General features: G+C 39.1%; 1 protein-coding gene across 1 annotated transcript in view; it reads left to right on the top strand.

Annotated features, from left to right (window-relative positions):
* Nucleotides 1-7,728: 7,728 nt before the first annotated feature.
* The window catches only part of TRDMT1 (tRNA aspartic acid methyltransferase 1), an 80,345-nt gene continuing 60,445 nt past the window's right edge, over nucleotides 7,729-27,628 (top strand). The window contains exons 1-2 of the mRNA XM_017869191.1: nucleotides 7,729-8,428; nucleotides 23,273-23,492. Of these exons, the coding sequence (XP_017724680.1) occupies nucleotides 23,429-23,492 (64 nt within the window). The 5' untranslated portion in view covers nucleotides 7,729-8,428; nucleotides 23,273-23,428. The remainder of the gene's footprint in view (nucleotides 8,429-23,272; nucleotides 23,493-27,628) is intronic.

Genomic DNA, 27,628 nt, shown 5'->3' with positions numbered 1-27,628 from the left:
CAATACTGCAATTGGCTTCCATTCCTCCATCCTTTTTTTCTCCCACCAATACATCTATCTTCAAGCCATCACCCCTTTTTCTTTAAAAAATATATATTTATATATTATATATTTATATATATATTTAGAGACAAAAGCTTGCTCTGTTGCCTAGTCTGGAGTGGCGCAATCATAGCTCACTGCAGCCTCTTAACTCCTGAGCTCAAGCATTCCTACTGCCTCAGCCTCCCAAGAAACTGGGATTACACTTGTGTGCCACCTATGCCCAGCTAACTTTTTATTTTTTGTAGAGCCAGGATCTTGCTGTGTTGCCCAAGCTGGTCTTGAAGTCCTGGGCTCAAGCAATCCTCCAGCATTGGCCTCCAAAATGCTGGGATTACATGCATGAGCCCCCACAGTTGGCCAAAAACTTCCTTCTTTAAACTTCTTGGTGGGAATTGCTCATCTCCTCACTATAATGTAATCTCCATAAAGGCAGACAGGAATTTTTCTTTCTTTTGTTCACCATTGGCTAAGAAACGCCAGGCATGTCTGTTGAATATATGCATTAATACATGGGTAGTTCATAGAAGGAAGAAATAGTGTGTGGGGCTAATATTTACTGGTGCTTATTATGTTTAAGCATTGTGCTAGTCACTTTAGACATGACTACATTTAATCTTCACAAGGTAGCATGATACACAACTTTTATTCATTTACTCCAAACGTATTTATTGAATATTTGCCATGTGCCAGGCAGTCTGGTAGACACTGGGGAAGGGATGAAAGCAGGTATGGCCCAAAGCCTCTTGGAATGTAGTGTTGAGTATGTAAATGTATATGATGCAGAGAGACAATACTCGTAAAGAAACAAACAAAATAATTGTAAGTGGTGATAAGGACTGTGAGGAAAACAGAAATTTTGCTGCAGAGGAAGTTGAGGATCATAGTTAACTGGTAGCCTTTGGAAGCTATGTTAAGTATGTATATCCATCCTCATTTTCCACTGTTCCCCCCAGGCAGCAATTTCAGGAGAACCCTAAGCTCCTTCTTATTCCATGAATATAGTACATTTCCCCCACCCTCAGGTCTTTCCTCGTATTCCATTCAACAGATAGATGTATTCATATTTTTTTGCACTGCCTGCAATGTATCTTAGTATATTTCAGTAAGTAAGATACTTTTTATGCCTCTAGGGATCTCATAGCCTTGTATAAGGATTAGAAAGCAGATAGAGAGTTGGAATACATAGCAGAATGTGGTAAGTGAGTGCTGTTGCACAGATAGGATTAAATGCTGAAGAGTTTAGATGGAGAAATAATCATTGCAGCACTATTCACAATAACAAAGACATGGAATCAGCACAGGTGCCCATTAACAGTGGATTGGATAAAGAAAACGTGGTGCATATACATTGTGGAATATTACATAACATAAAAAAGGATGAAATCATGTCCTTTATAGCAACATGGATACAACTAGAAACCATAAACCTAAGCAAATTAATGCAGAAACAGAAAACCAAATACCGCTTGTTCTCACTTCTAAGTGGGAGCTAAACATTGGGTATACACAGAGACAAAGAGGGAAACAATAAACACTAGGGATTCCCAAAGTGGGAAGGAAGGGAGGAGGCAAGGACTGAAAGACTGCCTATCAAGTACTGTGTTCGCTATTTGGGCAGCGGGATCATTAGAAGCCCAAATCTCAGTATCGCACAACATATGCATGTAACAAACTTGCACGTGTAACCCCTAAATCTAAATTTTTTTTAAAACTATAATACTATACCGAAAAATAAGTTAAATATTGTTGAGAAAACAAATGATCATATCTACTCAGGGGAGAACAGAAATTGTCATTAGAAAAGATAGTATTTGAAGAGTAAGTACGGTTTCTACAGCTTCTCATGGCAAAGAAAGGTTGCTCTGGTGCTGACCAAACAGTATAAGCAAAAACTGTGTGGGTGGCAGAGTGCTGAGGACATTTAGGTAACAGGAATAATCCCAGGGTTGCTGGATTATGGAGTGGAGAAAGGGAACTGAAAGTGAACGTGGGACCATGCGTTGGACGGGTAAATGCCAGGAAGAGGAGTTGATAATTAATGTGGTGGGCAGTGGGAATGCACTGTGAATTTCAACTGGGAGAAAGACATGCTTGTAGCTGTATTTTAGGAGTGGGGAATGAGGCTGATTTGAGATCTGCTTGAGGTAGATCAAGTGAATGGTAAAGGGAGCCTGACGCGGAGATGATTTTAGCAATTGTGATGTTTAAGGGCGAGGGGATAAGCAAAATCGAGTGGGCTCTGACTTTTGTGAACAGGGTAATTAAAAGAATAAATGCGACCTGACGTGGTGGCCCACACCTGTAATCCCAGCACTTTGGGAGGCCAAGGCGGGTGGATTGCGAGGTCAAGAAATTGAGACCATCTTGGCCAACATGGTGAAACCCTGTCTCTACTAAAAATACAAAAATTAGCTGGGCGTGGTGGTCTCTCCCTATAGTTCCAGCTACTTGGGAGGCTGAGGCAGGAGAATCGCTTGAACCCGGGAGGCGGAGGTTGCAGTGAGCCGAGATTGTGCCACTGTACTCCAGTCTGGCAACAGAACAAGGCTGCACGTCTAAAAAAAAAAAAAAAAAAAGGAAAGCATAGATGCATTCCAGACAGGAATAATTAGTTGGAAAGTTCATTTGAGTTGAAAGACAGTTAATTCAGGTCCCTTAACCTGGAAATATCTTCCCTTCTCTCTTCTATATAAATTATAGTCTCATGAAGGTGAGCTATAACTGGACAGCATGGTTTTACATTATCCAGCAGTGGTCCCCAGCTTTTTTGGCACCAGGGACGGATTCCATGGAAGACAATTTTTCCATGGACCAGGTGTCGGGGTGATGGTTTTGGGATGATTCAAGTACATTACATTTATTGTGCACTTTATTTCTATTGTTATTACATTGTAATATATAATGAAATAATTCTACAGCTCACCATAATGTAAAATCAGTAGAAGCCCTGATTTCCATATAATTTCCTGCAATTATATGGTCCCATCTGGGGATGATGGGAGGCAATGAGAGATCATCAGGCCTTACATTCTCATAAAGAGCACACAACCTAGATCCCTTGTATGCACAGTACACAATGGGGTTCACGCTCCTGCGAGAATCTAATGCTCACCGACCGCTATCAGACCATGGCCCAGGGTCTGCAGCATTTCTAAGCAATTTTAATCTGTTCACTTAAAGAATTAAAGAAGATGGTCTTATATTGTCATTTAGCTGCTATGAGTGAATTAGTCTTGTTCCCACAGTTAGTATAAAATCAAGAACTTCATCACGATTCCCTAAAACAGTGTTTACAACATTAGAAGGGAAAGAAAAACCATAAAGACACTTTCTGGGAGATATCTTTGAACATGTGAGGGGGAAAACACAGGTAACAATTCCCTGTAGATTCTAAGTAATTTTAACTTCGTCAAAGTCTAATTCACGGTCTATGACAGAGGAAAGAGAAGGGGTAAGTATGTAGGGAAAACACAAGAGTTTAATTAACATATGGAGGAGAAATCTAGTGCAAAAATAAATTCCAGCTGATGTTGGACAAAGAACTAAAGCCAGATTTTCAGTATTAGTTCACTTGATCAAAAAACAGTAACAACCACAAACAAACAAAAAAAATCATCAATCCAGTTATAAAAACCTCATGTCATTTGAAAGAGCCCTAAATGACATCATCCCAGTTTAGTTACTGGCTGAGTGAGACTACCATAAGAAAACTATCAGGTATTTGCCCAGTGGCCTATAATGCTGTTTTTCCTTTTTTTAGAGAGAGAGAGAAAAAAAGGTTATGCAATTGGCATTTGGGGAATTTACTGTGTCTACTTTGAGGAGGTCATGTAGTTCCCAAGTGGTAGAAGTTTTTTTCTCAAGATATTTAGGTAAGGGACCTAATAATAATTTTGTTTAATAGCACAATTTTCTTTTTTAACTTTTATTTTAGGTTCAGGGGTACATGTGCAGGTTTGTTATATAGGTAAATTTGTGTCACGTGGGTTTGTTATATGGATGAATTCATCACTCAGGTACTAAGCCCATTGTCCAATAGTTATTTTTTCTTACCCTCTCCCTTCTTCCACCCTCCACCCTCAAGTAGGCCCCAGTGTCTGTTGTTACCCTCTTTGTGTCCATGTGTTCTCATCTTAGTTCCCACTTATAAGTGACAACATACAGTATTTGCTTTTCTGTTCCTGCATTAGTTTGCGAAGGATGATGGTCTCTGGCTCCATCCATGTTCCTGCAAAGGACATGATGTCTTTTTTTCTTTATTCTTTTTTTTTTGAGGCAGAGTCTCACTGTCGCCCAGGTTGGAGTGCAGTGGCGTGATCTCGGCTCACTGCAACCTCTGCCTCCCAGGTTCAAGCAATTCTCCTGCCTCAGCCTCCCAAGTAGCTGGGATTACAGGTGCATGCCACCACGCCTGGCTAATTTTTGTATTTTAGTAGTGATGGGGTTTCATCATGTTGGCCAGGCTGGTCTTGAACTCCTGACCTCAGGTGATCCACCCACCTCGGCCTCTCAAAGTGCTGGGATTACAGGTGTGTGCCACCGTGCCCGGCAGACGTCGTTCTTTTTCATGGTTGCATTGTATTCTATGGTGTATATGTACTACATTTTCCTTAACCAGTCTACCACTGATGTGCATATCAGTTGACTAATTTTCTTTTAAAGAACAGAGACATTTTTAATATAATTTTTTATTTGCCTTTATGGTAACCTGTGACATTGGAAGGGAATGATTGATCATCTATATAGTGATAATCTCTTTCCTGTAAATCTGCGAAATATAGTGGAACTCCATCTTACATATTTCAAAACTGATTAACGAATTGACTGATATTTCCAAAAATGGACAATTGGGAGATGCTTCAACTCTGGCATATCACATTCACTCAGCCAGTGAAATGATTTTCTTCAGTATATTAAATGTTATATTTAATTGTGAATATGTTTGATCAACTCAGAGTTTAAAATAAACCTCTCAAGCTTTGGTTTTTGTGTATGGTAACAAAGATCAATATGATTTGCAGAGGTTGGAAATGAAAATCAAAGACAAATTCTAGAAAAAAAAATAACACAAAGTAACCCTAAATGAAGCCATGTAGCAAATGGAAGGAAACATAAAATGACATAATGACAATATGCAAGGATGAAAAGATAAGCAAATTCATTAACATTGCAATGAGATATAAGTAAAGAAAGACGATTCAGAGTTAATTGTAGCAGAATAAAGGATTTGGCAGCCTTCTTCATAATTCTACCGTGACGATTTCTAAACCACTGAATAAGGTTTTGTATTTCTAATTAACTAAGTACTAGAAATATGTTCTCTAATGTGACTCATATGGATATGTGGCATATGGACAAAAAAATTCTGTGATACTCAAACTTAATATAGATTAAGTACATGTTCTTTGTAATATAAATTATGAGAAATTGTTCCAATACAATATTGTAATTTACTCAAAAGGCATCTCTAGAACTTCAGACAGGTGTGATAGAACACACTGCAGAGATGTTTATGTGTTTGATCCAGGTTTTTCTTTTTTCTTCTTTTTTTTTAAGACAGAGTCTCACTCTGTTGCCCAGGCTGGAGTGCAGTGGCACTATCTTGGCTCCAACCTCTGCCTCCCAGGTTCAAGTGATTCTCCTGCCTCAGCCTCCTGAGTAGCTGGGATTACAAGTGCCTACCACCATGCCTGGCTAATGTTGTATTTTTAGTAAAGATAGGGTTTCACCAGGTTGGTCAGGCTAGTCTCAAACTCCTAACCTCCAGTAATCCACCCACCTCGGCCTCCCAAAATTTTGTAGTTACAGGCGTGAGCCACCACACCAGGCCAGGGTTTTTCTTTTGCCAACTCTAGACTGGCTTTCTTAGTCCTTGACTAATACTAGGTCCCTGAGTGAACCCAAAACGACAATCACCAGGCAAACTTTGATATCATTGCTAAAACTGGAGTCTGACCTGGAGAGAAAGGTTAATGGTAACCATAATGATTGCTTTCATATATTGAGTGCCTATGACATATGAAAGCAATCATTATGTACTGCCCACGGGTCAACTTATTTAATCCTCATGACAGCCCAGTTTGACATATGAAGAAACTGAGGCACAGAGAAGGTAAGTAACTTGCTCAAGTTTATCCAGCCAAGAAGTGGTAGACCTGAACACAGGACTTCTGGCTCGTCTCCACACTCTAAACCTCACCTGTACTGTGGTACTTTATATGCCATGGTAATTTTGTACTACCACTGGAGACGTCCCCAAATCTCTTTGGCATTATTATCATGATGTTTGTCTCTTTGGTCTACTTTTTTTCCTGTTGTGATGCAGCAACAGGACCCATTTTGATTCAGAGAATATGGTGCCCTTAATGAATCATCAAGAAGTCCATAGACAGTTTTAGGGGTTTTCTGTGGAGATCTCATTTCTTAATTCTGACTCAACCCACCCGAATGAATGGATAATTATGGCATTTGAATCTTGCATACAATTAAGTGAAAAAAAATGCTTTGCCCCATTTGCTAGTAGAAAAGAAATAAAACCACATTTTTGGAACACGTTACTTATATCAGTTAAAAACAACTTCTCTCTATACTTACTGTCTATTAGTTTGATTTTTAGGGAGATTTATTAACATTTTACTCCTTCATGGTACTACTACTGTGCAATCCAAAAATTATGGGGGAGTGTTTGGAAATGAGAGGAAAGCTCAGGGAATTATAGGCAGCCAAGATTCTCAAGGCCAAACCCAGACAGCGTTACTGATAATACATATGTGCTCACTATCCAGTTTTTAAATTTTCTCGTGTAATACTAAACTCATTGCTTTTGTATATCAGATTTTCCTAAGTAGTGCTCATCAACACCAGGTTTATTTTAAAATAGAGCATGCTTAATGTACTTCGCATGTCTGCAAGGGGAACAGCAGCAAATACCACAGTCCCATGGTAAATACAAGGGAAAAAGAAGGCATATATACGTTAAAAAGTCTAATGAATGGCTCACACCTGTAATCCTAGCACTTTGGGAGGCTGAGGTGAGTGGATCATGAGGTCAGGTGTTCGAGACCAGCATGGCCAACATGGTGAAACCCTGTCTCTACTAAAAATACAAAAATTAGCCGGGCGTGGTGGCAGGCACCTGTAATCCCAGTTACTAAGGAGGCTGAGGCAAGAGAGTCACTTGAAATGAGAAGGCGGAGGTTGCAGTGAGCTGAGATTGCACCAATGCTCTCTAGCCTGGGCAACAAGAGCAAAACTCCATCTCAACAGCAACAACAACAACAATAACAACAAAGCCTGATGAAATCCTAACTCAGCAGTGGCACAATTACTTCATAGATTGGATTATTTTGAAAAGAACAAGCAAATCCCATTTGGTGGATGTATTTTGAGTCTTTTTATTTTATATTTTTTCTGAGACAGGATCTTGCAATATCACCCAGGCTAGGATACAGTGACTCTGTCACAGCTCACTGTAGCCTGGAGCTCCTGAGCTCAGGCAATCCTCTTACCTCAGCCTCTCGAGTAGCTGGGACTATAGGCACATGCCACCATGCCCAGATAATTTTTTTTTTTTTGTATTTTGTAGAGACATGGTTTTGCTGTGTTGCCCAGGCTAGTCTCAAACTCCCGAGCTCAGGTGATCCCTCCTTGGCCTACCCAAAGTGCTGGGATTACAGGCATGAGCCACCGTGACTGCTGGGCCTGTATTTTGAGTTTTTAGGTGAGCCGGCTCCCTGCTAGGTGCTAAGGACACAGAAATGAATACCACCGCTCCCTTCCTCTCAGAGGGCTCCCAATCTGCTCCTCTTTTCTCTGATAAATCGTTTTGCCTTTAAGTCTTGCATAATGATGTAGCCACATTGAGACCTAGTTGAATAGTTTCACAATAACTCCCTTAAGTCAGAGGGCCTTGGTGAAATAACATTGACTTTTACTCTGAAATCCATGGAAATGCGAAGTTTACTGTTCTGTTCTCCTTGATAAAATATAGCATAATAACTAGTTGCTGGGTTACTACCTAAAACACAGGCCCCAAACTGCAGCTGGGAAGGACAGTTAGCAATTAAGTAAAGGAAATGACTATGACTAGTGGGTTTGAAACCCAACCCACTGCCCATATCCTTCTTAGCACAGGGAGGCATCGATGTTACTTAGGCAAATTTTATCACTAAGGAAGTAGTTTTGGTGACTCATGCTCATACAGAATGACTTATTTCAAGATCTGGGTGTTCAGTAACCTTACCATTACGCTTTGTTTTCTCTGTTTTGGGCTCAGACAGCAAAACTCCCTTTGGATGACATAGATTTATTACTTACTAGTATATCATGCATTGGCTGTCCCACATTTTGAAATTTAATGGAATCGTGGTGATCAGAATAAAAGGTCAGTATTTCCTACAATATATTGATATGTTAAAGGTAGATCTAACACCTTATTTTCTAAGCAGAAATATTATCTTATTACATATCTTATGAAATGTCTAAGTTGACATTGCTTCCCAATTGTTTTTTACTTAATGTAACAGTGCTGTTTCAAATACTAGTCATTATTTAATAACTAAAATGGAATGCTGAAGATTTTATACTATGACATAAAATGCCTTATTTTTTTCCCCAAATATATGAAAAATGGAATTAAAATCTCCACTGAGGGTTGCTATTACAAAAGGAAGAAATCCTAAGGAAATTCATTGGCTAGGTTCTTGGTTCAGATTTACAGCCTACCTGCTTGATGGCCCAACAGCATTTATTTCTTGACAATTGACATTTTTTTCTGTGTTAAAAATAGCTGAGAAGTTGTAGAAAAATTAGTTAATTAAAACAGTTATAAGTTGCTAATGTGTTTGGAGAGCTATATGGAAGAACTTACTGTTGACAGAAAAAGCAAGCCACAAGCCAAGGACCTGAGCTGGCTTCTGGGGTAGGGCAGGAGCAACATGGCTTGGGTTCCAGGGTTTGCTGGGAGCCTTGGAAATGCCAGCTTACAGTGTGGTCAGCCCAGGACTTACCTGAATCACTAGTATACCTTTTGTCCTAATTCCAGAAATCATGCCATAAATCTCAAAATTTGGACAGTGTTACTTGAGCTGTTTTTATTTTGCTTTCAATTGAGTCCTTTTCTGGTTTTAATTTTGTAGCTGAAACAGCTTGAAAAAGGCAATGAGTCATGACAAATATTTCTTTTCTTCTCCATATGGAAGCCTTCAATGTGAGGCCCAGGCATTTGGTACCATGTGTGCAATTCATGAGCCTTGGCATCTGAACACTTTTCTGGAAGGATCCATCAAGACAACACATCGGGGATGTACTAGTGAAGTGATTTTCAAAATGTGCTACTCAGACCTATAGCATCAACATCACCTGAGAATTTGTTAGAAATTCCAACTGTTAGGCTCCACTTTACACCAACTGAATCTGAAACTTGGGGAGTTCATGGGGTCCAGCAATTTGTGTTTTTACAAGACTTACAGGTGATTCTGAGAACCACTGTGCTAGTGAATTGTTACTGTCTGTGGCCACGTAGAATATGAAAAGTATAGGGTTGGAAAATGGGGAAATTAATGAGTGTTCACTTATGAGGCAATGAAGAATAGATAGAAAAGAATGAGTTAACTTTTGGATTTCAAAAAAGAAGCAAATTGTAAAAGCCAGGAATTTGATTTGTAGGATTAATTGCTTGCAGAATCTTTGCTTTCTCAGAGAGGGGCAATCCAGATCACTAGGTTACCGTGAAATATATTGGTATGGTTCTAAAATTCCAGAATGATCTCACTAGTGAAAAAAGGCATACCTTTCCATATTAGGACAAAACTTCAAATCAGGTTTGTAAAATCCTATAAGTTTCTTGTATCCCATTGCCATGGCCAACTTGTTCATCTCTGGACATCCCAGTTTCTACATCTGAAAACCATATGCATTCCTGCTCACCATGAATTATCTCATTGAATGAGGCGAGAGATTCAGGATGTGTAAGATAATTTATGAAGCACTTGGATTACTAAGAAATGTGAAGTATAAAGATCAAGAATGATTAATGTAAACATTGGTGGCAAATAGGTGTTTCGAAGTTGATACAAAAAATGAGTTGCTTATTTCAGTCTCTCTTTGATATATCTGCCTTTTTAGTGCTGACTCTATCATGTATTCACTATTTGATTTTAAATGAATCACATGTTTAAAGCTTTTAATCTGTTTCCTCAACAAATATATAGTTTTAATAATATCTACTCACAGGATTGTTGTGAGAATAAAATTGATTCAATTGATTTTCCAAAAAAATATGGAAATACAGTTTTTAAAAATAAAGCAATACCGTTTTTGGATATGCTAGTGCCGTGACTGTTATTTTACGTCTGGGTTGAGGAATCCTAAAGGATTGTTGACATAATGACATCATCCAGGGGTTTGGAATAAGAGCATACATCAGCAAGTTTTCTGATTACAAAAAGTAGCTATGTTTACTTTTCTGTTAATTCTCCTTCAGTGGAATGTTTCAATTTTCTCATGAAATGGGGGAGATCCATTTTTTGAGAGCTCTGTTTTATTAAAGAAAGCAAGTCTGGTGGCTCATGACTATAATTTCAGCACTTCAAGAGCCTAAAGTGGGAGGATCACCTAACCCCAGAAATTCAAGACCAGCCTGGGCAACATAGCGAGAACCCATCTCTATGAAAAATTTTAAAAAATTAGCTGGGCATGGTGTCGCATGCCTGTAGTACCAGCCACTCAGGAGGCTGAGGTGGGAGGATCATGTAAGCCCTGGAGGACTAGGCTGCAGTAAGCAATAAGCTGTGATCATGCCACTGCACTCTAGTCTGGAAGACAGAGCAAGACCCTGTTTGTTTAAAAAAAAAAAAAAAAAGAGCCGGGAGTGGCGACTCACGCCTGTTATCCCAGCACTTTGGGAGGCTGAGGCGGGCAGATCACGAAGACAGGAGATCGAGACCATCCTGGCTAACATGGTGAAACCCCGTCTCTACTAAAAAAATACAAAAACAAAATTAGCCGGGCGTGGTAGCGGGCGCCTGTAGTCCCAGCTACTTGGGAGGCTGAGGCAGGAGAACGGCGTGAACCCAGGGGAGCTTGCAGTGAGCCCAGATCGCACCACTGCACTCCAGCCTGGGCGACACAGGGAGACTGTCTCAAAAAGAAGAAGAAGAAGACCAAAAAAAAAAAAAAAAAAAAAAAGGCAAGTTTGATATTTCGTATCCTTTGACCGGAGAAAATACATTTCACCATTTCATTCATTCTTTCAGGGAAAAAAGTGGGGACTGTGGAGTCAAGTAGCCCAAGCTAAATTTCTCAGCTCCTCTGCGTACTAATAATGCTCCTTGAATAGCCTCATTTTCTTGATATAAAAATGGAGGTGATAAATAAAATTATATATATATATTAAATGTACATGATATAAAATATAAATATAAAAAATGGAGGTGATAATAGCTGTATGTGCATGAAATGAGAAATGTATATAAAATACATAATCGATTGTCCTAGAGTAAATAATAAATGTTGATTATATTATTAATCTATGGCATAAAGAGGAGAATAAAGAACCTGTGTCCAAAAACCAAGGGCAGGAAGGAATAAGAAAAGAGAGCAGTTGATAAATGATCATTTTACAAATGAAAATTCATGCAGCTCCTATGACTTTTCCAGTCATTTATTAAAACCAAACCATTCTTTGCTCACTTCTAATGAGAAAAGTGATCATAGTAATTTACAACGCTCACATGTATGTAATTTTCCAAATTTCAATCTTGCCTGAGAGTTAATGTCCTCCCTCCCGTGGCTTGACTGTGCTTTAGGAAAGGGAAGTCCTGGGTTTCTCACTCTCCCTACTTGGGTGCCTCCCTTCCTCCTTCCTCATTTTGCAAACTAAGGTTTCTTGCCACTGCAGGGTTAGAGCTCACAGAGGGAAAGAAGTGCAGGAGATAAGAACACTCTTACTTGACAAGGGCTATTGGTGATCTGGTGTTTACACCTTGAGGTTTGGCATGTGCTTAAAGCTGGCCCATTTTCTAGCAGGTGCTTCTTTGGGGTTCTCTCTCTCTCTCTCTCTCTCTCTCTCTCTCTCTCTCTCTCTCTCTTTCTGTCTCTGTCTCTTTGTCTCTCCCTCTCTTTCTGTTTCTCAAAGCTCCCTGACATGCAGACATGCACTTGTGTTCTGCTTCTCTGTGACTGCAGCCACAGCCCCTAGGAGTCATTCAGTGATATTCCCCTTGTTCCTTTTTGCATGACACCTTTTTTCTTGCAGGTGACCCCTTGAACAGGGCTTAAGACAGCTTTCTTTCTTGTATGGCTCAGATCTATCCAAGGGAATTAATTTGCCTTCCCAAACTCAAAGGTTATAGGGTTACGTTTTAAACTCCCTGGGTGTTTCTGTGAATCTCCTTGTCTCAGGCTTGAGGGGAGAAGCAGACAGCCCCTGTAGCATGCTGATAACTTTCTCCAAAGACCTTCTCTTTGTCTTCAAGAATCTTCAACTCTTTTATACCTTCAACATAAGTATATGGTTGTAAGAATTATGTAACTATTTCTGCACCCCTTCCTTTGAAAAATTTGCATTATACTGCTGTATGATTTCACTTTGGAATATGTTTGTAGTGTTTAGGTACCTTAGGCAAAATATCCTAACTTTTTTTTTTCTTTTTCTTTTTGAGAGACAGGTCTCACTGGTCACCCAGGCTGGAGTTCAGTGGTACAATGATAGCTCACTGCAGCCTCAAACTCCTTGGCTCAAGTGATCCTCCTGCCTCAGCCTGCCGAGTACCTGGGACTACAGGCACGTACCGCCGCACCTGGCTAATTAAATTTTTTTGTTTTGTTTAAAGCCTGGTCTTTAACTTCTGGCCTCAAGGGATCCTGTTGTTCTGGCTTTCCAAAACACTGGGATTGTAGACACGAGCTCCTGCACTGCAATGGCCAAAATGTGATCTTTAGCACCATATTAAAAGTAAAAGGGGGAATAAATCACTTTGCGGATGCCCTGACTTTACAGACCATCATCCTGTAGGAGCTGAGGCAGCCGAGGAGAAGATGCTTTACACACCCAAGGGTTGTAATTATGACTTTCATGGTACCTGGTTTAATCACAAAATAGAGCTTTAAAGGTGAATTATTTTTGAAATGTCCATATTTAGTATTTTCCTCATGGGTAGAATTTTGAAAGAGTGCTTATCTGAGGCCTGACATATTGTTTTGGGAGCTAAAATGTGTTTAAAATGTAATGTTCAGAGGAAGTTAACTGTTAACTTTTCTCAGTTGTAAGATGATTCCAGATTCCCATGTATATTAAAATACATCAGTCTTAAGACAAATTAAACAAAATGTATTATGTATTTTGTTTAAATTATTATTTTTTTGCACTTCAGGCATAAATATTTTTAAATATGAGAACTCCCACATAAACATATGTTACAGCTGTGAGCTCTTGTCAAAAATGTCTGTGACTGCCTTCTCATAGTTTTGGAGATGAACATCTTTATTAAAAGACATTCAACAAGCTTAAAAAAAAATTTTTTTTTAAGGGGGGTGGATGGAATCAAGGTTAACAGAAGAAAGTGCCTTTAATTTTGTATATTTTGTAATTTGTTTTACCCCTAGAAATTAGCATGTATTATTTTAAAATTCAGAAAATAAAGTCAGCATTTAAAAGGGAATATATCTTTGATGTGTTTAATGAAGTACAGAACTGATAATGATAACATATTAGGTGAAAAAGAGCAAGGTATAAAACATATATGCAATAAGATTCTGATCTGGGTAAAATACAATTAGTTCAAAGACTATGGGGGAGAAACCTCAAAATACTAGCTATGGTTGGGCACGGTGGCTCACACCTGTAATCCCAGCACTTTGGGAGGCCAAGAAAGGCAGATCAGTTGAGGTCAGGAGTTCGAGGCCAGTCTGGCCAACATGATGAAACCCCGTCTCTACCAAAAATGCAAAAATTAGCCAGGTGTGGTGGTGCATGCCTATAGTCACAGCTACTCAGGAGGCTGAGGCAGGAGAATCACTTGAACCCAGGAGGTGGAGGTTGCAGTGAGCTGAGATCACTGCATGTATTTTTTACTATTAGCAAAAAAGAAAAAAAATGGTCAGAAGAGAGACTCTTGCAGTTACATTGAGCTTTCAGTACTTTGGACTTTTCCAATGTTTGTTTATTAAGTTCCTTTCACTGTAGGTGATAATCAAAATTTATTTTCCAAATAGTAATGCCTCATATCTCTAGGGAATTAGTAATATGATAAAACTGCTTTTCAATTTTAAAACTGTAAACTCTACAAAGATATAAATAATGCTGTTTTTGGCATTCTTTTTTCATCCTATTCTAGGATTTGGTCCTAAAATGAAAGGAAAAAAAAAAAAAAAAACACGCAGATTCCTGACATTCTTTCCTAACCAGAATCCTGTCTAACTCCTAATATGAAATTCTTCCTCAAAATATATACTAACCCCCTTTCATTTTTATTTGATGACTTCCAGCCTATTTTTTCCTCAAAAAACTAGTGTTATCATCTAAATTCCCTTCTTTTAAAAATATGGTCATGTGATTTGTAAATAAATCTGTTAACCTGCAGGATGTTAACTTATGTGACTTTGAGCAAATGACGTGACGTTTTCTACTTTTTATTTGTAAAAAAGTGAATATTAAAAAAGAAAAGCTGGTAGGTCTAAAATGGGTCAATAAACATTTTAAATATTTATAAAGTTATTTGAAACATACAAGTCATTGATATTTTCTATTAGTCAAACATACTTTTCTGTCTTTTGGAATGTGGTCTATTTTTGTCAGCCAGTATTCTCTGAGTGACTAAACATAGCACCAATCCCATTGGAGGATTTATATATTTTAACTTAGCAGTAATTACCTTAGATGGAAATAAAACATTTTAGTCTTGATCTGCAGGAATAAGTTTAACTCTCTAAAGTAAAGGTTGATAGCCTCTACAACATGAAGCTAGAGGAGAAAATTTGAAATATAAAATGTGCTTGTATGTTGTAATATGCTTACATAAGTGACTTTGAAACTGATAAGAAACTTTTTAATAATTTTAAGTAATACGAAGTTTTTTTTTCTTACAGAGTGAATAGATACAGTCATGGCAGTACTATGAAAGTGTTATTACATTTTAGTTATATTTGTCATTATTAAATCACATGAGAACAATTCTAAGTGATACTGTTGTTTACCTAAACTAGTACCTAAGTAGGGTAAAATTAAAAAAAGTCTCTGTCTTTGAATTTTCTCTGGGTTTTAGTTTATCAGTTCTGATGATGTAGCAATGCAGAAAAAAGACTATGAAGGGATGTGTGCCTGTGTGTGTGTGTGTGTTTTCCATTTCCTGGTGTGACTGGGTCTGATTTGTGTTCTTTGGTTACCTTGAGCAGTTGTAAATGTTCAGATAAATTACAAGAGAAAAGGAGCAAAGTACTAACAGCTCTCCAAGGTACTAAATTCTGTCTCCTGTATTTTCAACATGGGTCGTGTTTTTCCACCTGAAAAGATTGAAAGCTATAATAGAAAACAATAAGGAAAGACATCTCTGCTTAGTTTTTGCATATTTTAATATGTGAATTAATCTCTTGGGCATATACCCTTTATGAAAACACACTAGGAAAATGATTCTCTCTATTGTTGGAAGAAATGGGTTATATATTATGACAAAGTTGTTCAGAAAGTGAAAGGAAACCAGTCTTTATTGTTCTAGGCACATTATTGAGATATATATACACACACACACACAAAATGTGTGTATGTAGACAATGTATATATGTACATTTCAATATATACACAATGTATATATGTGTATATATATCAGTATATATTTACACAGATATATATGCATATGATACATATGTATATATGATATATATGCATGTATACCACATATACATTGTATATATATTGAAATGTACATATGTACATTGTCTATATACACACATTGTATATATAGATATGTACACATATAAATGATATATATAGAAATGTACACATATATAATTGATATGTGTACAATTATATACACGTGATATATATATACACACACACACACACACACATGGTTACCTTGTTATCAAATATGTGAAGAAAGGGAGTATTTGAGGCAGGATCCATGGTAATCCATCTAGTTCTAAGGACCATATTCTTTGTACTGTATTAAGCTGTCTTTTCAGGAGTGATTGGGCAGGGGATCTGTTATAAATGTTAGTTTGTGAGACAGTCTCTATTTTGTGCAGTTATGTTAACATTTTTGTCTGGCTTTTATAACATGCCTTGCCATATCAGATCAAGTTTTCTTCATAGATCTCTGCAGTTGCCCTCAGTCCTCAGGTCAGCCTGTTCTCAGGAAGTGACATATTGTGGCTCCTGGAATTGCTTTGGTTTAGATCCCTGGCCTTGCCTCTGGGTGTTGGGGGGCAACAGGCAGGACCGACTGAGCCTACTTAGTATCTTTTATACTAAGTTATAGTGTAGCTCTTGCTCTACCTCTCTCTCTTTGCTCCCCATTCCAGAGGAGATTTTGTTTGAACAAAAGGCTTTATTTCTAAAAATAGTTTGGAAAACAGTGTATCAAATAGTCCTTAAGATACTTTCTAGTTCCAACTTTCTGTGAAGTTAAGAAAGCAGTTTTAAAGAATGGATCCCACTATATTTACTTTGAAACATCATCTTTTAAATTTGCTGCAAAATATTTTTAAATTGGGAATTTCAGAAAGAGCCTCCAAGAGGAAAATCCATGTTAAAAATCTATGAGTACTTTGAAATGGCAAAGTATGAGGCAAACTGCATGGTTTCTATTTTATTCGGCAGAAAATGTATAATTAAATTTCTTCATGATCCTAATTTTTAAAAACATGTTTTCTTTTTATTCCTTCTGAGGTAAGTCTAAGATAACATTATTCACAGTCAGAAGTCACTAGAATATACTTTATAACCGAAAAGTACCACTTCTGGTTGGGCGTGGTGGCTCATGCCTATAACCCAGCACTTTGGGAGGCCATGGTGAGTGGGTCACTTGAGGTCAGGAGTTTGAGACCAGCCTGGCCAACATGGTGAAACCCCATCTCTGCTAAAAGTATAAAGGCTGGGCATGGTGGTGCACACCTGTAATCCCAGCTACTCGGGAGGCTGAGGCAGGAGAATCACTTGAACCTGGAAGGCAGAGCTTGCAGGGCACCATTGCACTCTAGGCTGGGTGACAGAGTGAGACTCTGTCTCAAAAAAAAAAAGCTCCTTAAAGACATCATGAAGTTCATTTTCCATCTGTTCTTTTTCTCTTGAAAGTTTATCACAGCCACTGACAGAACACATCCGCTGTTCCTGTTCTTTTCCTCCATGACAGTTTATCAGTAAGGTGACTGGATAATAGAGAAAGAGAAAGAATGTTTAGCTGCAAGGTTTGCTTTGAGTTCGTTTTGCTCCATATTTGGGGGGGACATTTATTTAAAATTCGTGCTCAGTATACAATAATTGATGCACATATTCCAACACTGGTCATTTATTGATGGGCTATTAATAAAGGCTGTAACTAATAGGCACTATCACTACAGAGCAGCTCTGCCTGATATAACTTTCTGTGATGATGGAAATATTCTGCATCTGTGCTGAGCGATACGGAGCACTTGGTATGTGCCTGGTATAATTAACTCAATTTTAACATTAATTAAATTAATTTAAACTTAATTTACCAAATGTGGCTACTGGTTATCCTCTTGGATAGTGAGAATCAATTAAATTAGGAAAAATGCCCTATGCTTAGGAAATGAAAGTATTCAATTGCGTTTTTTACTATTGGCCATTTTATGGTCTGAAACAGATTACAGAGTTATACACTTTGCAAGTTTTTTGTTTGTTTGTTTGCTTGTTTGTGTTCTGAGATGGAGTCTCGCTCTGTCACCCAGGCCTCCCAAAGTGCTGGGATTACAGGCATGATCCACCGCTCCAGCTGCTTTTAAAATTTTTTTTAATTGCAGATCTCCTCAGTGCCTAGTGTATGAAAGAGTCAACACATGACTCGCTGCTATTAATACGTCCCCCTCCTCTCTACCCCAGATCTTCCCAATTCATGCATCCTGGTTAAGGTCACTGGAAAAATTTTCCCTGAAGATTGTCAGAGCTGTATCTCTGGCCTTCACAGCTATCCTGTTTCTTCTGGGAGTTAAGAGTTAAGCGGTATCTATTTTACTAAGAATTCTACTGTCTATTCTCTGACTTCCTTATTTCCATGCCCAGCACCTCCTCAGTCAGGGCTGAGGCAGCTTCCAGACTTTCAGTCTCTACTCCACGATGGTCTAAGCAGAGGACCACTGAACACTTCCTAAAGGGTCCAAAGCAGCCCTAGAGCCCTTAAATGTCTGCAGCCATCTGGTACGCTCTACCATATGCTGATCCGACTATATTCAGTTTGTTTCAGGCAGTATTGGCTCCTAAAATGGGTATCACCAAGCTAGACTGTGACCGATGCGAGGGATCTGAATCATGCCATGTGATAGTTCATAGCCGACAGGACTGAGAATGCATCACTTAGAGGATGTCATTGTATAGACACTCTTTATTTAACATACATTTATTTGTGTTATGCTAGGCACTGGGCTAAGTGCTTTTACTCTTCATAGCAATTGCATGTCCTATTATTTATACATTTTAGAGGTGCACTTGGGCTCAAAAGGATGTAGTGACTTTCTCCACGTCACCTAGCTAGGGAGCAGCAGCAGCAGACGTGTGCTTCCTGTCTACACTGTGGCTCTCAAGCTTGCATTCTTAACCACAAAGCAAATCAACACAGAAGAGGAAAAAATCTTTTTTTTTCTTTTTCTTTTGAGATGGAGTTTCACTGTTGTTGCCCAGGTTGGAGTGTAATGGCGCAATTTTGGCTCACTGCAACCTCTGCCTCCTGGGGTCAGTGATTCCCCTGCCTCAGCCTCCCGAGTAGTGGGGATTACAGGCATGCACCACCATGCGTGGCTAATTTTTGTATTTTTAGTAGAGACAGGGTTTCACCATGTTGGTTAGGCTGGTCTTGAACTCCTGATGTCAGGTGATCCACCTGCCTTGGCCTCCCAAAGTGCGGGGATTACAGGTGTGAGCCACCTCGCCCAGTCCACAACTGACTAATTTTTATGCTTTTAGTAGAGATGGGTTACGCCATGTTGGCCAAGCTGGTCTTGAACTCCCGACCTCAGGTGATCCACCTGCCTCTGCCTCCCAAAGTGCTGGGATTACAGACATGAGCCACAGTGCCCAGGCAGAATAGGAAGAATTCTTTAAAATCAGTGCAGAAGGCAAATCTAAAATAAACTGGAATTTAGGAGACTATAAGGAAGAATTTTCTAATAATTCCAGCTCTTCACCGTGAAACATTTCATTAGCAGTTTGCAAGCTCAGGCTTATTGCCCACGGATCAGGAAAATAGTAGAAGGCATTCTTAAATAAGTGGGAGCTCAGAAGTGGTAAATGAGCTCTGTGGGCCTTTCCAATTCAAATTTGTAAAATGTACTCTCTTGAGGACATTTCTTACTGTCATTTTCTTCTCGTATGACTTTTTCATTTTCCATGCAATTCATAAAGACCATTATTTTTCATTATAAAACCAGAATGCAACTTATTCATGACCGAAATTGGCATAAGCAGGGTGTCCTCAGCCTGTAAGTGAGCCTGTGTAGGAATCCACATCATGTTTCACTGAGAAATAGAGTGGCCTGGATCATGGAAATTCAAAGATGATTGGAAAAAGCATTTTCAGCACTTGGAAAACTTTATTCCATTTTATTAGATATTAATGATCAGTGAAAGAATGCATAGGGGAAGAAGATAAAAATGTCATTAGATTCCAAGCCCAGTGTCTTTAATAATTGAGTGTGTGCTATTACTCTTTAAATACAATCCTTAGTATTGTGACATGCCCCTTAATTATTTCTGATATGCTTTATATGTGCCTTTATTTTCCAGGTGTTCATTAATGTGTTTTTTTTTAAAGAAATGCATTTTCTGCTTTTAGAGAAAATGTACTAAATATACTAACATTCAAGTTTTGATATTTGTTTGCTTTTTTAAAAGTATGTCTAGTTTCTGTAATTAAAATATCAATAGTATTGTACATATCATTGAGGATGAATTCATGGGAAACTATGGGGCTAGAGAACTTTTCTTCTCTTTTATGAGCCTTCAGGATTTGCTTTGGGAAAAAGTAATCAATATATACTTTCATTCTGCTCACCCCACTTTTCTCCTCCACTACTCCCTATTGTACCACTTCCACCAGCCCTCCCACTCTTCCACCAAATCACGTAATTTGTGCCAGTGATTGGAAGACATTTGCATACATAATCCCAGGGGGCCTAATATCTACAGATGCTTCCATGGAGATAGTTGTAGATTATGATTATAGAGAGAGTTTTCATTCTTGAAATAATTATCACATGAGATAAGCTTTAGAGAGGAAATAATACATAAAGACGTGGCACATATGAGGTGAAAATTGGGCTAGAAGAACTGGAAGGATTGAACGACAGCTACAAGGGTGATCTGTATTCCAGAAGACGAGGGAGACTGAGGAGTCGTAATGTGTCCAGATATTTTAGGCTGGGAGTCCAGAAGGAAGGTTCCACTTGAAGTATAGATCTTGAAGAAGTCTAGGAGATTTCTAGAGAAGGGAAAGAATACAAGCAGAGAAGTGAAGTGAAGTGTATATTTGGGGAACACCAAGCAGTTTCATTTATAGCAGAGTTCAAGAAGAGAAAAAAGGAAGAAAAGTAAGTTCAGGGCTACACTGCGAAGATCCTTAAGTATCAGAGTAAACAGTTTGTAATCAGCCTGTGTGGGGAAGGGGCTCGAGGCTCCTTCCTCTGAGGAGGTTAGTATTTTTCATTAACTCTGCCACATGTTTCTGTACTGTCTCTCCCCTACAGGTAAGGTCTTTTGTCACATTTAGTTTGATTTATAGCATGAATGCTGAAAATTCCAGATTTGTTTAATATATTGGTTTTCGGCTATATATAAGTCACTATGACTATATAGCTCCCTTTACATTTTATATACTGAAATTTATTTCTGGTCCTATATGTAATAAATATTAGAAAAGTGGGCTTCATGCATTATACATATGTCAGTGTGTACATGATTTCTATAAGTTGAGTTAATTTAAGAGTACATTTGCTTAAAGCAGATAACGAGTCTTCTTTCTACATTTTTCAAATTGAATAAATAATTAACGGGTTGCCAAATCAGGTCTCATTTTTTCAAATTTGAATTCAGCCATGAATTCATTTCTTGGAACTAAAACACCCTCAGCAATTCATCTCTTTCTGTTCCCTTCTCCTTTATCTTAAAGATGAGGAAACCAGGGTCATCTCAAAGTGACACAATCAGTTAACTGGCAATGCCAGGGCTAAAGCTGAGTTATCTGGTATCTTTCTACCATACCCCTCTTGTTATCTGAAAGTGACTAACAAAAAGTAAAGCACATGGCCAATGCACATTTACAATTAAAAAAGTTAATTTCACAGACAACATCAAAATGAACCAGTGAATTCTATAATTCGGATGCAGTGGTTATACTTTTATTTGTTAACAGCATCACATTAGCAGGCATGCAACTTTTCTAACATATGGGTTATTGTTATTACAAGTGGTACCCCCAAGTTCTCCCTGACGAAAACCTGTGGCAGTGTTGGGAACAAACTGAAGAACACTTCACAATGGGAACATTTTCTATCCTCCATATGGGTACATTATTTTCATTTATAATTGGCTGTAAGCACCCCCCCCCCCACAATTTCTAAGCTCCCCCCAACTGACTGAGTGAATGCCTCCATCAGGCGGATTCCAAAGAATCCTGAAAAACTAGTTCAGGCCATGATGGGAAGGGGAAGAATGACATGCCTCATTATACTCTCCTCTCTTTGGAGTTCAGGCACAACTGATCAGCATTAATATTAAAACAAGAGATCTTCATACTGACAAAACAGACTCTTCTTAGCAATAAGATACCAAAATTCCAACCTGACTCTAGTAAAGCACCACATGAAAGATAGCAGGCCCTAAATCAAAGCATTTTACCCTAAAATAAATTTATTTGACATATTTTGAAATGGCCCTGCACAGCCATCTCTTGTGGGGAAAATCTACATTCTATAGAGACTCCCTTTCCCTTTCCAGGTCTTTTCCTGATCCAAGAGATTTAACTAAGAGTCTGGCATCTTTTTACATGTGATAAGAGGCATTTGCCAATTATTCTCTCTGAAGCCTGTTACCTATGAGACTTCATCTACATAATAAGAACCTTGGTCTCCACCTTATCTTAATCCAGACACATTCCTTTCTGTTGATTCCAGGTCTTTAGGTCACAACTTAACTCTTTCAATCAATCGCCAGTTAGAAAATCTTCAAATCCACCTGTGACCTGGAATCCTTCCCCTTTTTGAGTTGTCCCATCTTTATGGAACAAACTAAGTACACCTTGCATATACTGATTAACGTCATTATGTCTCCCTAAAACCATATAAACCCAAGCTGTAGCCCAACCACCTTGGGCACATGTTCTCAGGACCCTCTGGAGTTGTGTCATGGGTCACCATCCTCACCTTGGGCTCAGAATAAACCTCTTCAAACGTTTTACAGAGTTTGTCTTTTTTCATCAACATGAGCCTCCTAACAACTGGTTACTGGACCATCTTGAGGAATCAAGGCCCTAGCACTTAAAGACCCATAAATAATCCTACATGATATTCACTGTGTATTCTATGTAGGTGTAATTTCCAAGCTAAAACATCATTAACTCCACTGATAGACACAACAAACATCCTTTGTATTATTGGCACGCACACAGGTTTTTCTCTGCTGCTAGTGGACCTGTGTCCTTACTTGTAATTCTGGAACCTTCTCTAGGAGAGAGGCTGGTCTGATTTATCTCTATTGACCCAGGGCAGGCAGGACACAAGGCACACTGTGGAAATAATGTTTGAATGTTCAGGCTTCTAAGTGACAGAAAAGCAGCTTGCCTGAAAAATGATTTTTTTCTGGCTTCTAAACAGTGTTAATTCACTTAGAAACCAAGGCAGTTTTCTTCCCTTTACTGAACTCTGGATTTCTTTTCCACTCAAGGCCCCTGACACCAAAGAAGGAAATGGAGCGTAAATCAGGCTACAGAGTGGCTGCCATTCATTCGGGAAGCCTTATTGTTTTCCGTTCTTTGTTCCCCTCTCGACCCCTGCCAACCCCCAGGCCGCGCGGCCCTCTGAAGCCCTCAGCCTGGAGCTGCAGGAGAAGGGGGAACTGAAACGCTGTGGAACCAGAGGCTGAGGGAGCGGCGCGATGGAGGGAGGAGGAGCGACGGACCGGCAGGCCTAGCTCCGGGGCTGCAGCGGCTGAGGCGCAGGGATGGAACCCCTGCGGGTGCTGGAGCTGTACAGCGGCGTGGGCGGCATGCACCACGCGCTGAGAGGTGAGAGCCCATCGAGCACCCCTCTCTATATTCGCTCATGGGGACTGGTCGGAGCACCGGCGCCGGGAAGGGGCGGAGCGGCGAGACGCTAGGGGCTGACGCTGTGGGGCGGACATGTGGGGCGGCCTTCCGTTGTCTTGGAAACCGCTCCTGCGCGCCGCCCTGTTCACCCCTCCAGACGCTGACTCCCTTCTGGCGCCGAGTCTGGTCCGAGGGGCCGCACACGGCGCCTCCAAGGGCTCAGTTGGGAGTTGGGATTCGCAAGGCAGTAAATCAAACTCAAAGGGTATCAAAGGGGCGAGCTCCCCGCCTGGTGCCAAGGCCCCATTCTAAGTGTGCAGCCACCGAGAAGCATGGAGACTCGGTCCGTCATCCTGGGGGACTTCTCAGCTGGGAGGGAGGGAGAGATGGATCTTGGAAGGGGTAATAGCTGCAATTAAAGGTAGAAGTTTGCGAATGCTAAATAGGACGGTAGAGGAAGCTTGGAGAACTTGCAAGTCTGATCGTTGGAAAGAAACGTGTCTTCTATAGTTCTGCGTTTAGATGCCAAAGAACTGAGTTCCAGCTTGGTGGCAGTGTGACGTTGGGCTAGTTCGTGAACAGTGATGAACCTGTGTCCTGGTTTTAAAAGAGAATGATGATTATAAGGATTAGTCTGTCAAGTGCTTGTTAGTGCCTGATACATTGTAGCCACTCCAAATATTATACATTGTTATCACTATTACTTTAAAACGACATCACGAGATATTATCAAGCAAACTATTACTTTTTATGCACGTCTTTAATTTTGAGGTTTTTGATTTCTTTCGTGCGGAGTTGGAACTGAAAGGTTTACTTTTGGTGATAGTCCCTCAAAATTATTTATTGAGCTCCTATTCTGTGCCAGATTTTGTGCTAGGAGCTGGGGATATAGAGTGACAAACAGGCTTTGAAGGTGCATGTTTATTCTTAAATTACTAAGACAACCACCAAACTGAAACTCCCCTGCTTCCTTATTTAGAACCAAGGCTAACAAGAGACTAACTGTAAGATACAGACAATATTTAATGGGTTTAGTATATAACTGTTTTGAGCAGATTTATTGAGTTTCAATTCTAGACTAGGTTAATGATCAAGTTTTTAGTACTTATTTGCTGGCTATCTTTATTTCTCATATTAAAACTTAACAGCATCGAAACAAAGCTCTAGTACTATTTACTCTTTGTTAATTGTCTAAAGTGATATACTGTCCGTGTTTTCCCACATCTTGAAACTCCTTAATGAATTGCTTAGTACTTTATCCTAAGCTGTAATTCAACCACTCCTGAAGTGTGGAATATTTAGATAATTCTTCAATTTTTTGCAAGTACAATGTGCTACAGTTACATTCTTGAGTATAATGCCGATTTTCTCTTTAAGCATGTTTCCTAACTGTTGGAATGAATTAATTCAACAGTAAGACTTAACTGTGTGCTAGTTACTAAGTGAAAACTACGAGAATTTTCAGACTTTTGAGAGAGAGGATAGCAAATTGCTTTTCAGAGATTTTGTATTATCAATTTTTAATCCTTGCTAATTTGTTAGGGGAAATTGTGTAATTTTAAGTTACTGTTTGGGGATTAATGAAAGACTACAATATCTTCTGTCCTATTAGCCAGTGCAATGTGAATTTGTACACATTTTTCGATTGCCAGTGCTACTGTTGTGAATCTAAGCTATTATGTTCTCTAATTTAAATTATTAACCTAGCTTCCCAGCTTCTCTCCTTACTTCCATTCTGCCTCCCTAATCCATCTGTTTTCCTTCTAGCAGGCAGAATGATCATTGCAGAGTAAACCAGATCATTTTACTTCGCTGCTTAAATGGTTCCCTTTGAGGTTGGAATCACAGTCCCATCTTCTTAACAGGCTTGTGAGTGCTAGCTTCTGTCTCCTCTTCAATTTTATCTGCCACTCTCCTTCAGCATCCCGCTTCACCGTCAACATCCAAAGCTGAAATTCTAATTAAATTATTCCCTGAATTCTTTCCTCAGCCTCTCTTGTCGAGGCTCATTGGTTTTCTTTCTCTCTACTCCTCAAATCCTCAAAGTTCTTCGAAGTTCTGGCCTTTGCTTTTGCTGTTGCCTCATCCAGAGTGCTCCCTAACCCCAGACTTTTTCACTCCAGCTTCATTTCACATTTCATGTCTTAGTTCGTGTGTTGGCCTTCCCTGGCCCACCCTGTGATCCAGAGCAACTTTCCTAGCTCCCTGTACCTCTCTGTTCTCATCTTTTGGGTGGAAGTCTGCATATTAGGGATAGACTCTTAATCATATTGATACACATATTTTTCCACACTTGTTTGCCTTCCAGTGTTCACTTATTTGGTGTACTAAAGTTTAAAATTTACCTGTAATAAAATGCATTGCTCCTTTCCAGGTGGTTTTTAATATAATAATAAAGACTAATAACAGCAGCTAACTCTAGTGTTTATTAGGGATCTTTTAAATTCAGGTCCTTTTTAAAGTATGTAATAAACTAGTTAGTGGTAGAGCCAGTATTCTAACCTAGGTCTACCTACCTGACCTTTTGACCATGCTATGTTGCCATTGTTCTGGTTAGATCTACTGACTTCCTTGGATCTATACATTAAATAATAAAACAAGCAGCACAAAAGGAATAATATTGAACTTCAGTTTTGACTGATTTCTAGATAAGGTTCATAACGGAATTATTTTTTATTGTGGTAAAACACAACATGAAATGTATCATTTAAACTATTTTTAAGTGTATAGTTCAATGGCATTAAGTACATTCACAGTGTTGTCCTACCATCACCCTTGTTCGTTTCTAAAACTTTTAATCATCTCAAACGGAGCTCTGTACCTACTAAACAATAACTCCGAATTCCCTTTCCCTCAAGTCCCTGGTAACCTTGATTCTACTTTGTCTTTATGAACTTGTCTGCTTTGTGTACCACACATAAGTAGAATAATACAACATTTGTCCTTTTGTGTCTGGCTTATTTCGCTTAGAATAATGCTTTCAAGATTCATTTATTTTGTAGCCTGTATCAATATCTCAATTCTTTTTGTGGTTCAGTAATATTCCATTATATATCTGTACAATTTTGTGTATGCATTCATCTGTTGATAGACACTTGAGTTGTATCAGTTACCTGTTGACCATTGTGAATAGTGCTGCTTTGGATATTGGTATATAAGTATTGTTTGAGTCCTTACTTTTTAAGTTTTGGGGTATACACCTAGCAGTGGAATTGCTGGATCATAAAATAATTCTTTTTAACTCTTGAGGAACCACCAGACTGTTTTCCACGGCAGCGGCACAATTTCCCATTCAATTTCCCATTGCATGAGCACTCTGTTGCCTCCATCTCCATATTCTCCACTTGTTATTCCATTTTTAAAAAATCATAGCCGTTCTGATGGATATGAAATCTATCCCATTGTGGTTTTGATTTGCATTTTCTTAATAACTAAAGATGTTGAACATCTTTTCTTTTTCTTTCTTTTTCTTTTTTTTTTGAGATGGAGTTTCACTCTTCTTGCCTAGCCTAGAGTGCAATGGTGTGATCTTGGTTCACTGCAACCTCTGCCTTCTGGGTTCAAGCAATTCTCCTGCCTCAGTCTCCCGAGCAGCTGGGATTACAGGTGCCTGCCATCACGCCCGGCTAATTTTTTGTATTTTTAGTAGAGATGGGGTTTCACCATGTTGGCCAGGCTGGTCTCGAACTCCTGACCTCAGGTGATCCACCCACCTTGGCCTCCCAAAGTGCTGGGATTACAGGTGTGAGACACTGTGCCCGGTTGTTGAGCATCTTTTCATGTGCCTGTTAGTCGTTTGTATTCTTCAATACAGAGGAGTGCCTTTTCAAGTCCTTTGCCCATTTTGGAATTTTCTTTATGTTGTTGTTGTTGAATTGTAGGCTTTATATATTCTGGATCTTAATGTCTTATTAGATATATGATTTGCAAATATTTTTCCCCACATTACTGACTTTTAAGTTATAAAAAGTATATTTAATTTCTTTAGCAACATGATAGATTTACCTCAAACTCAGTGAACATTTAAAAACGATGTCGGCCGGGCACGGTGGCTCAAGCCTGTAATCCCAGCACTTTGGGAGGCCGAGACGGGCGGATCACGAGGTCAGGAGATC

The sequence above is a fragment of the Rhinopithecus bieti genome, unplaced genomic scaffold (assembly GCF_001698545.2).
Source record: "Rhinopithecus bieti isolate Rb0 unplaced genomic scaffold, ASM169854v2 scaffold_3043, whole genome shotgun sequence".
Taxonomy (NCBI): Eukaryota; Metazoa; Chordata; class Mammalia; order Primates; family Cercopithecidae; genus Rhinopithecus; species Rhinopithecus bieti.
This window is presented reverse-complemented; position numbering and strand designations above follow the sequence as displayed.